The 14,765-nt window shown below is 36.6% G+C and overlaps 1 protein-coding gene and 1 pseudogene across 1 annotated transcript; both read right to left on the reverse strand.

Annotated features, from left to right (window-relative positions):
- Window positions 1-3,805: 3,805 nt before the first annotated feature.
- LOC107693493 (apoptosis regulator BAX-like) lies at window positions 3,806-5,719 on the reverse strand (annotated as a pseudogene).
- Window positions 5,720-6,137: 418 nt separating this feature from the next.
- LOC107693506 (apoptosis regulator BAX-like) lies at window positions 6,138-14,474 on the reverse strand. The gene is made up of 6 exons (XM_016492919.1): window positions 14,124-14,474; window positions 14,019-14,049; window positions 7,270-7,440; window positions 7,027-7,162; window positions 6,795-6,899; window positions 6,138-6,651 (listed from the first exon to the last, which is right to left on the reverse strand). Exons 1-6 carry the CDS (start codon window positions 14,143-14,145, stop codon window positions 6,496-6,498), a joined length of 621 nt encoding a protein of 206 aa, XP_016348405.1. The 5' UTR covers window positions 14,146-14,474; the 3' UTR covers window positions 6,138-6,495.
- Between the last annotated feature and the right edge of the window lie 291 nt (window positions 14,475-14,765).

Consider the following 14,765-nt stretch of genomic DNA (forward strand, 5'->3'; position numbering starts at 1 on the left):
TATATATATATATATATATATATATATATACATATATAAAAGAGAGGCTCTATATTTTGTTTTTGAATAAAAAAAAAGAATAATGTACAAATATATAGGATTGCAAGATTCACACAGTTTTGTTGGATAAAAGATTAACAAACCCCACTGAGTCTAGCTGAATGATGAGACGAACTCCTTCAACTACTACTGCTCCCTCAATGGCTTCAAGTGACATTTCTTCCCTTCTCTTTGTCCGCCGTTTCACCCTTTACTTGAACTTTCCTGGCTCTCTGCTCTGCCCTTCACAATCCCCCTCAGTCATGGCAGCCTCCAGCAGTGGCACGACAGCTCCTCTGGAGATCTCCGACACCTATAGGGCTCTTTTCTTTTGACGGTTATGGGTCTGAAGAGTAAGGTTGAAGGGGATTTTAAGGCTGTGGGTGAAGTTTTCTTTTTAAGTTGAGTCCTGATGGAAAGTTTTGGGTTGACTTGCGATGTTTGACTTTTTATTTCATCCACATTCTGTGGGTAAATCAAAGCTTTATCCATCGAAAGTGAGCCTGCGTCCACTTCATAGCAATCTAATGAATATTAGCATTGTGTGAACTGCTGTGTCTTGAGACCAAGAGCACTTACATCGCAAAGCACTATTTTTCAAGCAGGAAGCCATAATGTGAGAGTAGCGCCACCGTATGAGCTCAAAGGTGCTCAGGAGACCGTGCTGATTCAGAAAGCTGAACATGGTTTTGTAGTTCTTAAGTTGTGTTGAGTTTGTTTCAAATGTTGACATTAGAGTTAATTTTATTCTGTAGTTTATTTTCTGGTGGTACAGAGCATTGCAAGGTTTTGACAAGATTTTGTTTCAGTCATTTAATATTTTTTTATTTTGAAAGTTTCAAGATTTGCATATGCTGAGCACCCACTAAAACCAGCCATGCCATACCAAAACGGACTTCCTTATGAACTTAGCAGCAGATTTCTGATATTAGCATCAGTATTAGCATTATCCTGTGTGAGAGGAGACCATGATTCCACCAATGTCGCTTTAAAATCATAGATTACACATGTGAGTAACTGTTTGTTTAAAACATTTGGTGTCTTCTTCAACAAGATACGAGGTTACTTTTCAAAAGTTGATTAGTCTTGTTAGGTGTTTTAAGGTATTTAAAGTCTTAAAAACACCATGACTGTATTCTGTCAGCACTCATCGTTAAGAATCAGATGTAAGCTTAGTTTAGTAACTACCTATGCAACACCTAATCAAGACCTTAGCAGCTCACACACACACACACACACACCATGTGCTCAGGCCAGCAGGCTGGTGTCTGTTTACCGGTGCTGTGTGTCCAGGGAGGAAAACGACACAGATGCAGCTCCATCACCACAAGAGCCAGCATTATCTGCTGACCGTGTAGTTTTAATTCAAATGTTAGCAGCTGGTCCGAGTAGCTTGAAGGTGCGACAGATGTGTGCAGCTGTAGTAGCCATGTCACTTTCCTTAGTGGTGCACTGAATTTCCTCTCCCTTCAATTAATACGTCAGGCCTGTTTTATGTTTTTTTGCAACGTCTTTTCTGCGTGCTTCCTGGTGCACGAAGACACTCATGCACTTTCAGAGTTAACATATACATTTATATGTAAGCATATACTCAACTCAGAGGGTCTGTAGGACATCTATGTTACAAGAACTTGTTTTATACGTGGTACTCACTTCCAAATTGCAATGCATTTGCTGATTGGTTAAGATGACGTGTACCTCTCTGGTCGTTCATAAAGTCCGATTGGATGGTGTTTTGGAGCAATAATGACGTAGGGCCACCTTTTTCTCATTGTCGTCATTAGGAATTGGGGGACATGTTCATCTCATCCCTAATTAGAAATCCAGTGTGCCTGAAACTGTTCCCTGGATGTGTACACAAACCGGCCACATCAATTGAAGATGCTCTCTCTGCGAATGCTTGTCTTAGCGTGAATGAGACCGCAACCCCTCCAGATGGCTGACAGCTCAACATACCTTTACTTGAAACCCAAATACAAAACATATCAGAGAGGAGCAGAACAAAGCCAGAATCAGTCTTCACGCTTTCTCAACTTCCTGTTTGCATCCCCTCCCCCCTCTCGTCTGTTCCCTCTCCTTCTATATTTTTGAGGAAGAAGCTTTTTTGCATCCCTTGTTCTTGTGTTTTTCTATCATATTGTTTGAAGTTGAATTATAATGCATGCATGGAATACAATGAGGACGTAACTTGTGAATAATTTGTGAATGGCCAGAATGAGGTGACCATCTCTTTCACCTGGGCTCTCTACTCTGCGACTTCTCTTTCTGAGACAATTAGAGAGGAAGAAAGAGCATATATTGTTTCTGGTTTCTCTCACATCCCTTTCTCTTCAAAATGTAGCCATGCCAAATATAAGTTGTGGCTATACGCTAGCCATTCTGAAAGACTCTGTTTAATTTACATATTTATATATTGTTATTTATCTGTATATATCTGTAGTAAATATTCATTAGAGCTTCCACAGACTCAGAGCTGAACAGATGCAGCAGTTGTGAAGGCAGATGTCGACAAAACAGCCTACAGGAACTCAGTTATCACCACATGTGTCTGTGCATTTATTATAGTATAGTTTGACCCAATATGCACTACCTGTACTTTTCTACTTTAGTTACTTTATGTAGCTTGTTTGAAGGGGGAATTCATTGCACTATCACAGCTAATGGAGCGGCTGTGTCTACTGCTGAGCGCAAGCCTAACCCCCCCCCAGTTAAGAAACAGGGACAGAGAAAGAGAGGCCAGTGAGAAAGAGAAGGTTCCTAAACGAAATGGATGAGTTCTATGCTACTAAGACTGATGCTGGATACAATTTTATTGTCATACAAAAAATGGAAAAAAAATATCAAGAACTGTATAAAATATATTTCAATGGAATGTTTATTATTTACCTTTTATATTTTTGAAATGTATAAAGAAAAAAAATAATAAACTGTAATAATTTAACAGTTTGTGAAAACTGAGGCTTAAAAATCATTATATTATTAAAAGTATGGAAGTTTGAACGTGAATGCTAACCTACCTGATCAAATCTTCTCCATTACAGATAGGAAAAAATAATAATAACAATTAGAAAAATGAAATCCAATTTAAAAACAAAGTTATCAAAAAGTCAATAAAAATGTTAAAAGCTCATGCCAAAATTTTCAACACGTGTCCTGTGTGATTCTTCAAATGTTTGTTGTGATTTTTTCATGTTACTCTGGGATCCAATTACTTTTCTGTTTTTGCTCATTTTTTTTAAGTTAGCATTTCATGATAAATGTAATTCCGTTACATGCTAATTAAACATCAAAATAATTGTTAATAATGATTTTCCTTTACATGTACCTTCATGGGTTTGTGGGAAGGACTTTATTTAATGCAGACTTTTTGCATTGGTCTTTCATAATCTACATTATTGGAAAAGTTGTAATAATTACATTTCAAATGTAACAATATAATTTTTTAACACATTTATAGTACATAGTTATTTAGTCTGTAGTTACAGGGTTATTTATACATTTCTAATATAAATTTGATAGACGAGGTAGAGATTACAATAACAGTGGGCATAGACAAAGTCTTGGCACAGCACCTATAACATTTCAAGTCTTGCTAGTTATTGCTATACTTCCCATTTTGGATTAATTTTATCCCTCCTCACTCACGTGGACTGAGACAGGCAAACTAAAAAAAAAAAAAATCACAGTCTGTAATTCCTATCGGATCTACACTATACATTATAATATATTACACTTTATTACTGTGCATGATATTGCCAAGCAGCCTTCTCTTACTTGGTCAGATCATCATTATTTTTGGTCCGTTGCATATGTAAATCCCAGCATTCCCCCTTTTCTCACTTCATCAGTCCTTCACTGACCCTCCTCAGGCACATCTGTTCAGTCTCCAGACAATGAGGCCACCCAGCAGTACTCCACTGATGAAGAGGACTCCAGAGGAGAGGGAGATCAGGCTGGATGAGGAACCAAAATCTCGCTCAAAGGAGTAATGAGCCAAGGAAGAGATACTGTTGATCTGCAGGTATTTAAAAGAGTGACTATTACTGATGTCTTTTCAATGCTATGCTGTGCTAGTACAAATATTCTCATGTTTATCAAATCATACCCATCCTCCTCTATTGCAGATCCAGTTCAGAAGGTTATCCCTGAAGTAATCCAGTGTCCAAGACACAACGCCTGAGACTAAATCAGCAAGAATCTATCAATGCAAAACAAAAAACAAGCACATATGCATTAAAGTCCAACCTCAGAGCATTAACACTTTGGTTTGGGCACTGAAACTCTACAAATGTATGTTGGCATTACAAATTAATTGTGAAATTTATAGGAAGTGAGCTGGATTGAATGTATCCTTCATCATTTAAATTTGTACTGTATTTATGACTCCTATATAGAAACACACACAAACAAATGAGAGTAGGTCAAATAAAGAGAGCACTGCATACCTTTGCAATGGATTTCCCAACAACACAGATCAGAGTAACAATTTTCCCCCAGGTGATGTCATCAACAAAAACTTTGTCTACAAGCTTCTGGAAACTGTCTATCCGCCACACGTGCAAACCCATCAACCATGCTGAAATCAAACACATCTTTTAATAAAACAGATTTGCTCTTTCATTATACTGGAAGCTTGTGTTGCAACTTTGTTTTCAATTTTATTTCATTTCTCATGATCAACATTTAGTTGTGACTTTTTATCTCAAAATTGCCAACCTTTCTCATAATTGCAAATTAAACAGATAGTTCATCTAAAAATTAATCATTTACTTACTCCACTTGTTCCAAAATTGTAGGCTATGTTGTTGTTTTTTTTCTTCTGTTGAGCACAAAATATGATATTTTGAAGAATGGTGGTAACTAAACAAAAATTGACGTTAGCGATTCTAGACTTCCATAGTATGGAGGGGAAAAACGATCTAGTGGAGGGTGAGTAAATGATGAAGGAATTTTCGTTTTAATGGACTAATTTTCATTTTTGGGTGAACTATCCCTTTAAACTATCAAACATTAACTTTAACATTAACATACAGTAATGTTTTTACTCAGAGGCAGAAACGGACTTCCATAATTATTACACAGTAATATTCTCGCATACCAAAAAAGACATTTCAATACTAACTCGTTGAATTTTGGCTCTCGATCGAGACTGTCGCCGAAGTCTCTGATGAGGCTAGCCATCTGTTCCAGGAGCTGCTCCCGCTCATCACTCATTGGCTGCGGCTCAGGAAGAGACGGTGCGCATGTTCCCACCCTCTCTACCTGTTCCGTCACTAATCTGAGAACATCATTTGAATTATGAAAAAAAGAAACTATTGGTAATAATGTACTGACACTTTAGTGCTACCCAAAATGAATGCCAAATAAAATGCCACAACGAGTAACCTGGAAAATATGACATCCAAGTAAATAGTCTCTGTTGGATTTTATGTTTGGTTATTTGGGTATTATTTTTTTTTAATATTATAAAAAAATATGTATTAGTATTTATTAAGTTATAAGCATGGGTTAAATATGTAGTGTGTGAAACTTGCCGAAGTACACGATTCGTTGAAAACTGTAATCTAAAAGTTGCATACAAAAGTAAAATGTTAGTTACTATAGGCTACTGAGCTCAAGTTAAGAAATATGAATAAAAAAGCCTGTTTCGTAAAGTCTGAATACCTGACATGGCAGGCATGATCTTCCTCTTTGGTCCTACGATAGGATTTGATGGCCACTTAACAAACCGCAGTGAAACTGTCTTTACGTGTGACCTATACATTCACGTTAATGTATAAACATTTCGCAAACCTCTAACTGGTTTAGTAGTCTTGGTGTCTAAATCAGATATATTGTTAAACAATTGTCAGTTCCGCATCTTCACTGCTAACGTTGCACTAGGCTAAATGAAAATAAAAGCGAAACAAACAAAAAAGCGGTTTTACGTGACTGCATAATTTCCTTTCATGTCTCAATCCAAAACAAATCGATATTTAGCAGCCATCCTCAAACTATAATGTAGCTCAGAAGAAAATGTCTCTCTGTACATAGGCCTATATATTACTATTTTATATATATATAAAAACAAAAACATACATTTTCAGAAATTATGGGGACTTTAATCACATTCAGTGCACAATACTTAAATGTACAAGGAAGAGGACAAGCCAGACTATACAAAACTACTAATGTGTGTCATATGATAATTATCAATAAAAAGCTTAGGCTCAGTTTTATCCCTACAATCTGTCCTGATCCTGAATAAACATGTACCTTTCTTTAAATCAATTAGCATTACCATATTAAATGTTTTCTTACAAAACAGTATAAATACATTCTATATATATATATATATATATAAGGCATATTACAATAAAAAAGGGGCAAATGACAAAATACAGATATAAGCTACATGGTTTCTCTCAAGGTCAGTGTTATGGACACTTCTGTTGCAGCATCTTCATTTTCTTTCTCTTAGCTATTTCTTGGAAATTTCAAGACGATGAAGCCACCTAGCAGTAGGCCACCAGTGAAGGTCAATGCGGCTCCGAAATAGGAAGAATATTTACTAAGTGAAGAACCAGAAAATTGCTCAAAGGAGAAACAGGCCAGCGCAGGGATACTGTGCATCTGTATTAAGGGGTACAAACAAAGCAGATATTATAGATATGACATTGTGATCAATACTGCTCAACACATCTTCTAACAAGATTAGAACAAGATTAAAACAAAAGTCTTTTTTCATGTAAAAATGTGTCTTCGTTGTTTCTTACCCATCCTCCCATTTTGCGAATCCATTCCAACAGATTCCTCCTGAAGTAATCCAGACTTAAGATCAAAATATCTGAAACAATTGTGGGTAAGTGTGCAAGGACCATCTATTGAGAGGAAAGAGATATATATGTGCAGATATAAACATAAACTTGCATGTCTACAAACAACAGATATATTAACATAAAATTTAAAAAGACAACAGAGACATGTAGGATCTAACTAATCCAATACCTTTGCAGACAGTTTTCCAACTGAATAGAACAGCACTATAATTCTCCCCCAGTTGATCTGGCCATCTGTGAAAACCTTTTCCACAAGTTCCCAGAAACTTCTTTTATCAGCCACTTTTACTAAGCCATCAATCATGCTGTGAGGTCAGAAAAACAGAAAGTGAAACCTGGTGTTTTAAAAGCAGTACAGACAGCAGCACTGATGTTCAGTAAAGACAGACAAAGATTCAGATCTCAGACTGACTCATTGAATGATTTATCCTGATCGAGCCTATCACCGATCACTTTGATGGTCTCCGCCAACTGTTCAACAAGCTTTTGGTCCTGGCAGTTGCTTATTGGTCGAGCTTCAGGAAGGGCTGGTGGGGCTGCATGCACTTCGGCTGCTACGCTCGTCACCTCATGTCTTACCACCCTGAAAGACATTTTATTTGTTAACTGCATATGAATCAAATGTTTATGCCATCACAGATTCACAATTACCTCAAATAAACATGAAAACATAATTTAACACTTATACCCCCGGGTTCACAGACAAGGCTTAAGCTAGTCCCAGACTAAAATGCATGTTTGAGCTGTCTCAACTGAAAATATCTTGCTCTGACATATCTTAAAATATGTCAGTGTCATTGTTCTGTGTCAAGATGTACACCTGTAATGTTTTCTTCTAAGGCATTTTTGTAAAAGTTGCTTAAATATCTTAATTTAACTGAGGCCTAGTCCTGGCTTAAGCTAAGCCCCATTTGTGAAACTGGGCCATAATTTCATTACAACTTTCCTCAAATGACATTCACGATGGTATGAAATGGCACTCGGATTCTGACTACAGCCATCATTACATTCCAATCTAGTCAGTATGGCATTTAGATTTTCCAAAAAATATTTTATTGCTACCTAGTATAGCATAGGAGACATTCTATTACTTAGAATACATTTCATGTCCATTGATGATACAACTCCAAAAGCTGGGATGTCTTGTAAAATGCAATAAAATCAAGAATCTGTGATTTGTTAATTCTCTTTAACATTTACTTAATTGACAAAAGTACAAAGAAAAGATTTCCAAAGTTTTCACTGACCAACTTAAATGTATTTTGTAAATATAAACACATTTTGATATGAATGGCTGCAGCTAACTCCAAAAAAGTTGGGACAGAGGCAATATGAAAGTGAAAAGGTTATAGAATATCCAAATTGAACCGTTTTGAAATGGTTTACAGTAAGCAGGTGAACTGGTAATATGTGAGGGGATCATGTTTGGGTATAAAAGGAGCATCTCAGTCTTTGCAAGCAAAGCTGGATCATGGCTCATCGCTTTCTGCCAAATTTCATGATATAAGTGTCAAACAAATCAAAAATTACATTTCTCAATGCAAAATCGCAACGAATTAAGGTCTTTCACCAACTACCATACATAATATTGTGAAAAGATTCAGGGAATCCAGAGAAATTTCAGTCTGTGTAGGGCAGGGGTGTCCGAATTTAGTCCTGGAGTTTAGCTCCAACTTGCCTCAACACACCTGCCTGAAAGTTTCTAGTATCCCTGCCTCAGTTGAATGTGCATGACCTTTGAGCCCTCAGATGGCATTGCATAAGAAACCATCATGCCTGGAAGTTTCTAGTATCCCTGCCTCAGTTGAATGTGCATGACCTTTGAGCCCTCAGATGGCATTGCATAAGAAACCATCATGCCTGGAAGTTTCTAGTATCCCTGCCTCAGTTGAATGTGCATGACCTTTGAGCCCTCAGATGGCATTGCATAAGAAACCATCATGCCTGGAAGTTTCTAGTATCCCTGCCTCAGTTGAATGTGCATGACCTTTGAGCGGTGTTAAATATAGCCACATGTGCTCAGGAGTACATCAGAAACCGCTGTCATTTACCACAGTCTGCCGCTGCATCAATAAATGCAACTTGAATTTCTGTTACTCTAGAAGAAAGCAATACATCAATTCTATGCAGTGATACTGCGAGGTTCTCTGGGTCAGAGCTCATCTCAGATAAAAAGACAGATAAAATGTGTGCTGCGGTCAGATGAGTCCACATTTCAACTTGTTTCTGGGGAAAATGGACGTCGAGTTCTCAGTCCCAAAGACTAAAGAGACCATCCAGACTTTTACCAGCAACAGATGCTAAAGCAAACGTCTGTCATTGTATGGGGGTGCAGCAGAGCAAACGGCATAGGTGACTGGCATATGTGTGAAGATACCATTGACATGGAGGCATATGTTGGGATTGTACAGAGACATATACTGCCATCAAGATAACGTCTTTCATGAGAAGTCCAGGGTTATTAGATTAAGACAATGCCAGGTCTCAATCTGCATGTGCTACAACAGTGTGGTTTTGTAGACACAGATTGAATGCGCTAGACTGGCCTGCCAGCATTCCAGATCTGTCTCCTATTGAAAATGTACAACCAGTGTCATGGAGCAAGCAAAGGTCTCCTCAATGTAGTAAATGAAGTTCAAGAAGCAGAGTTCCAGATGTCAAAATAAGATTTTATTGAACAGAGCAACAAAGCAGAGATGACAGTCACAGAGTCTTTGTCTGACCGTGCACCCATACTTATACCCTGTTCTTTATCAGTCATTTTTAACCAAAAATTGGTAATCTGGTTTTTTATTGGTTTTGCTTGTCTGGTTTGCCACAATTAATTAATGCTCTTCCTGACATTTTCTCAGATCGGCCATTTTTAAAATAATTTTATTCCGCCGTCTCCTATTGGTTGGAATCGTCCCCATGTGACATACATCAAACTTGTTTGTGTTGTACCTGTCATACTGTGGAAATCACCCAAAGTTCACTTGCTCACTTAAGTTCACTGGTACTGTCCAGTGGAAAACACCTGTACCGCTCACTGGAGGGCACCCGAGACACACAGTCTGTATTGAGACATCCAATATTGGAACAATCATTGAAACAATCACCTTATTGATTAGTCTATTGATTATTGCCATAGTTATACATCATATTTTAAGTCAAATAAGTATATGACATCATATTTTAAGTCACAGTCATGAAAAGGAGAATCAGACAACGACGATCATGGACTGCTGAGCATCTGAAATCTTGTATCAAGCGTAATTGGACAAAAATTTTGCTTGCAAAAATTCCCAAACAATTAAACATTGTAATTAAAAGGTTGATGTGACAGTGTTAAACATGCCTCTGTTCCAAATTGTTTGGAGTGTGTTCCACCCAACAAAATCTAAATTTGTTCATATTTCCGAAAAAAAAAAAAAAATTATGTTGACCAGTGAAAACATTGCAAATTTTTTCTTTGTACATCAGTCAATTAAATAAAGGTTAAAGAGAATGAACAAATAACATATTCTTGATTTTATGGCATTTCACAAAACGTCCCAACTTTTCTGGAATTGGGGCTGTAGCTTTATTTTTTAGTTTTATTAATTTTCAAACAATTTTCTTTAGAAAAATAAAATGTTAAAGTATGTATTTAATAATCTCACAATAAATTACAGTTTTGCCATGTTTGTTTTTAAGAATTCTAAACAATGAATAAAAATGTTACAGTTAACATTATATATAATTAACTTTTTTTTTTTAATTGAAATACTTCTGAATTTTTTTTTTTTTTAGATTGAGTTTAAATTAGATTTTCTTTAAATTACTACTTTTTCTTATGTTGTCAAAAATTCTGTCAACTATGTTACTAAATGAACACCGCTACTAAAAAATGGCTTATCACAACAACATGTGACCAGCATCATATCTGGATCATGGCTCATCGCTTTCTGCCAAATTTCATGATATAAGTGTCAAACAAATCAAAAATTACATTTCTCAATGCAAAATCGCAACGAATTAAGGTCTTTCACCAACTACCATACATAATATTGTGAAAAGATTCAGGGAATCCAGAGAAATTTCAGTCTGTGTAGGGCAGGGGTGTCCGAATTTAGTCCTGGAGTTTAGCTCCAACTTGCCTCAACACACCTGCCTGAAAGTTTCTAGTATCCCTGCCTCAGTTGAATGTGCATGACCTTTGAGCCCTCAGATGGCATTGCATAAGAAACCATCATGCCTGGAAGTTTCTAGTATCCCTGCCTCAGTTGAATGTGCATGACCTTTGAGCCCTCAGATGGCATTGCATAAGAAACCATCATGCCTGGAAGTTTCTAGTATCCCTGCCTCAGTTGAATGTGCATGACCTTTGAGCGGTGTTAAATATAGCCACATGTGCTCAGGAGTACATCAGAAACCGCTGTCATTTACCACAGTCTGCCGCTGCATCAATAAATGCAACTTGAATTTCTGTTACTCTAGAAGAAAGCAATACATCAATTCTATGCAGTGATACTGCGAGGTTCTCTGGGTCAGAGCTCATCTCAGATAAAAAGACAGATAAAATGTGTGCTGCGGTCAGATGAGTCCACATTTCAACTTGTTTCTGGGGAAAATGGACGTCGAGTTCTCAGTCCCAAAGACTAAAGAGACCATCCAGACTTTTACCAGCAACAGATGCTAAAGCAAACGTCTGTCATTGTATGGGGGTGCAGCAGAGCAAACGGCATAGGTGACTGGCATATGTGTGAAGATACCATTGACATGGAGGCATATGTTGGGATTGTACAGAGACATATACTGCCATCAAGATAACGTCTTTCATGAGAAGTCCAGGGTTATTAGATTAAGACAATGCCAGGTCTCAATCTGCATGTGCTACAACAGTGTGGTTTTGTAGACACAGATTGAATGCGCTAGACTGGCCTGCCAGCATTCCAGATCTGTCTCCTATTGAAAATGTACAACCAGTGTCATGGAGCAAGCAAAGGTCTCCTCAATGTAGTAAATGAAGTTCAAGAAGCAGAGTTCCAGATGTCAAAATAAGATTTTATTGAACAGAGCAACAAAGCAGAGATGACAGTCACAGAGTCTTTGTCTGACCGTGCACCCATACTTATACCCTGTTCTTTATCAGTCATTTTTAACCAAAAATTGGTAATCTGGTTTTTTATTGGTTTTGCTTGTCTGGTTTGCCACAATTAATTAATGCTCTTCCTGACATTTTCTCAGATCGGCCATTTTTAAAATAATTTTATTCCGCCGTCTCCTATTGGTTGGAATCGTCCCCATGTGACATACATCAAACTTGTTTGTGTTGTACCTGTCATACTGTGGAAATCACCCAAAGTTCACTTGCTCACTTAAGTTCACTGGTACTGTCCAGTGGAAAACACCTGTACCGCTCACTGGAGGGCACCCGAGACACACAGTCTGTATTGAGACATCCAATATTGGAACAATCATTGAAACAATCACCTTATTGATTAGTCTATTGATTATTGCCATAGTTATACATCATATTTTAAGTCAAATAAGTATATGACATCATATTTTAAGTCACAGTCATGAAAAGGAGAATCAGACAACGACGATCATGGACTGCTGAGCATCTGAAATCTTGTATCAAGCGTAATTGGACAAAAATTTTGCTTGCAAAAATTCCCAAACAATTAAACATTGTAATTAAAAGGTTGATGTGACAGTGTTAAACATGCCTCTGTTCCAAATTGTTTGGAGTGTGTTCCACCCAACAAAATCTAAATTTGTTCATATTTCCGAAAAAAAAAAAAAAATTATGTTGACCAGTGAAAACATTGCAAATTTTTTCTTTGTACATCAGTCAATTAAATAAAGGTTAAAGAGAATGAACAAATAACATATTCTTGATTTTATGGCATTTCACAAAACGTCCCAACTTTTCTGGAATTGGGGCTGTAGCTTTATTTTTTAGTTTTATTAATTTTCAAACAATTTTCTTTAGAAAAATAAAATGTTAAAGTATGTATTTAATAATCTCACAATAAATTACAGTTTTGCCATGTTTGTTTTTAAGAATTCTAAACAATGAATAAAAATGTTACAGTTAACATTATATATAATTAACTTTTTTTTTTTAATTGAAATACTTCTGAATTTTTTTTTTTTTTAGATTGAGTTTAAATTAGATTTTCTTTAAATTACTACTTTTTCTTATGTTGTCAAAAATTCTGTCAACTATGTTACTAAATGAACACCGCTACTAAAAAATGGCTTATCACAACAACATGTGACCAGCATCATATGTTATTTTCTTCTGGGGTGGATATTTTGATCACAATACTGTAAATGTCCTCTCTTTTTTTTCCTCCAATATTTTTTTTCTACAATAAACTAGTCAAGGAGAATTGACTGTCAATTTGTTATGGTTTGCAATATTTTTATGATTTAAATTCAAATATATATTCAAAACTGACATTAAACTGATGAAAAAATAACATGCGATTGGCCAGATAAGGCCTACCATTGTAATTAAGAGTCAAAATGGTGAATCTGTCAACTATTATGTTGCCTGACAATTATTGAATGATATAGTTGTCATGGCCTTACTGTGTGACTGTGTCCACTGATGATATTGATTTGTTTCTCACAAATTGTTTTATTTTTCTCATAGTTTTACCTTTATTGTGCCAGGGGACACAGAGTGTGTGTGCATGAGCTAACAATGTGTCAAGTCAACTGTTACTTTCAAAAAAATAATAATAATAATAAATAAATAACTAGAACGCTGCTTCTTTTACAGGTTGAAGTTCTGAATCTCTTAAAATTTAGTTGTGATATGATGTGAAATTTACCCCCAATTACGGAATGAGCAATAGATTGCTAGATGTGACACTGTAATGGCTTTCTTATTGCTTACGGTTTGCTCTGTTATTTATATGCAAGATATCTGAATCCAAAATAGCATTTAAAAGGTGGTAAAGCAGGTACTGGATTTTTACTATTCACCTTGCTGTAACACAATATTTTGTACAATAGTTATTATGTGGTTCTTTCTCTGTATATCTTCAGGTTAATGACTTTCAGCCCCATAATGCACCATCTATTCAGTCTATCTATTCCAGTGTCGACTAAAACTATCCCCGTGGATGATGAAGTTAAAATGCTACATACAAAGACATCACAAGTTTACAAAGCGAAACGTACCCGATTAAGAGTGCTTCTCCAATCTGGTCATCTGTAGAGCGAAGAGAAACATCAGTAACAAATCTAAGATCGCTTAAAGAGCACTAAACAAACACAGCCACTTACCCAGCGAGACTTCGCAAGCCATATCCGTAAAATATATCTATATATATATTACTGTTGATGTTATTTCGTGTTTCAGGTAATGTTTTCGGCTGGGTGTAGCTATGGGGAATACCACCCTACTTCAACTTTTGTGGAGATGAAGAACAACTTCTGTGTGGCTGCGCCCTCCGGAGGTCACTTATGTCGGCCGCCTACGTCATTGAGGTCGCCTCATGTCAGAAATGTAACCACTGCATTCCAAAATGATAAATAAGTTACAGTAATGTACGCCTTACGATGAATAACTGCCAATGTTATAATGGGTACTTTTCTGAACTGGGGCAACATCGATGACGTAACCTTCAATATGGCAAGTATGGACGCCTTCCTGAAATCACTGACTCGTCCATTTGATATCTATGCCATTTAACGACTATAAAGTCCTGTGCATTTTTTACCGTATTACTTATTGTAGTGACAGCTCAGTCTATTTTTGTGAATGATGATGAGCTCCTCTGCTGTCTTAGTCCAAGTCTTAGTCCAAGTATGATCTAATGGAGTTTAGGTTGACGTCGACAACAACCAGTGTTGCCATGTCCACTTATTATAAGCGTCTCTGGGATTCTTTGTTCATAGGTTACTTATAAATACGGGCAGTAATGG

The sequence above is a fragment of the Sinocyclocheilus anshuiensis genome, unplaced genomic scaffold (genome assembly GCF_001515605.1).
Source record: "Sinocyclocheilus anshuiensis isolate Anshui unplaced genomic scaffold, SAMN03320099.WGS_v1.1 scaffold1694, whole genome shotgun sequence".
Taxonomy (NCBI): domain Eukaryota; kingdom Metazoa; phylum Chordata; class Actinopteri; order Cypriniformes; family Cyprinidae; genus Sinocyclocheilus; species Sinocyclocheilus anshuiensis.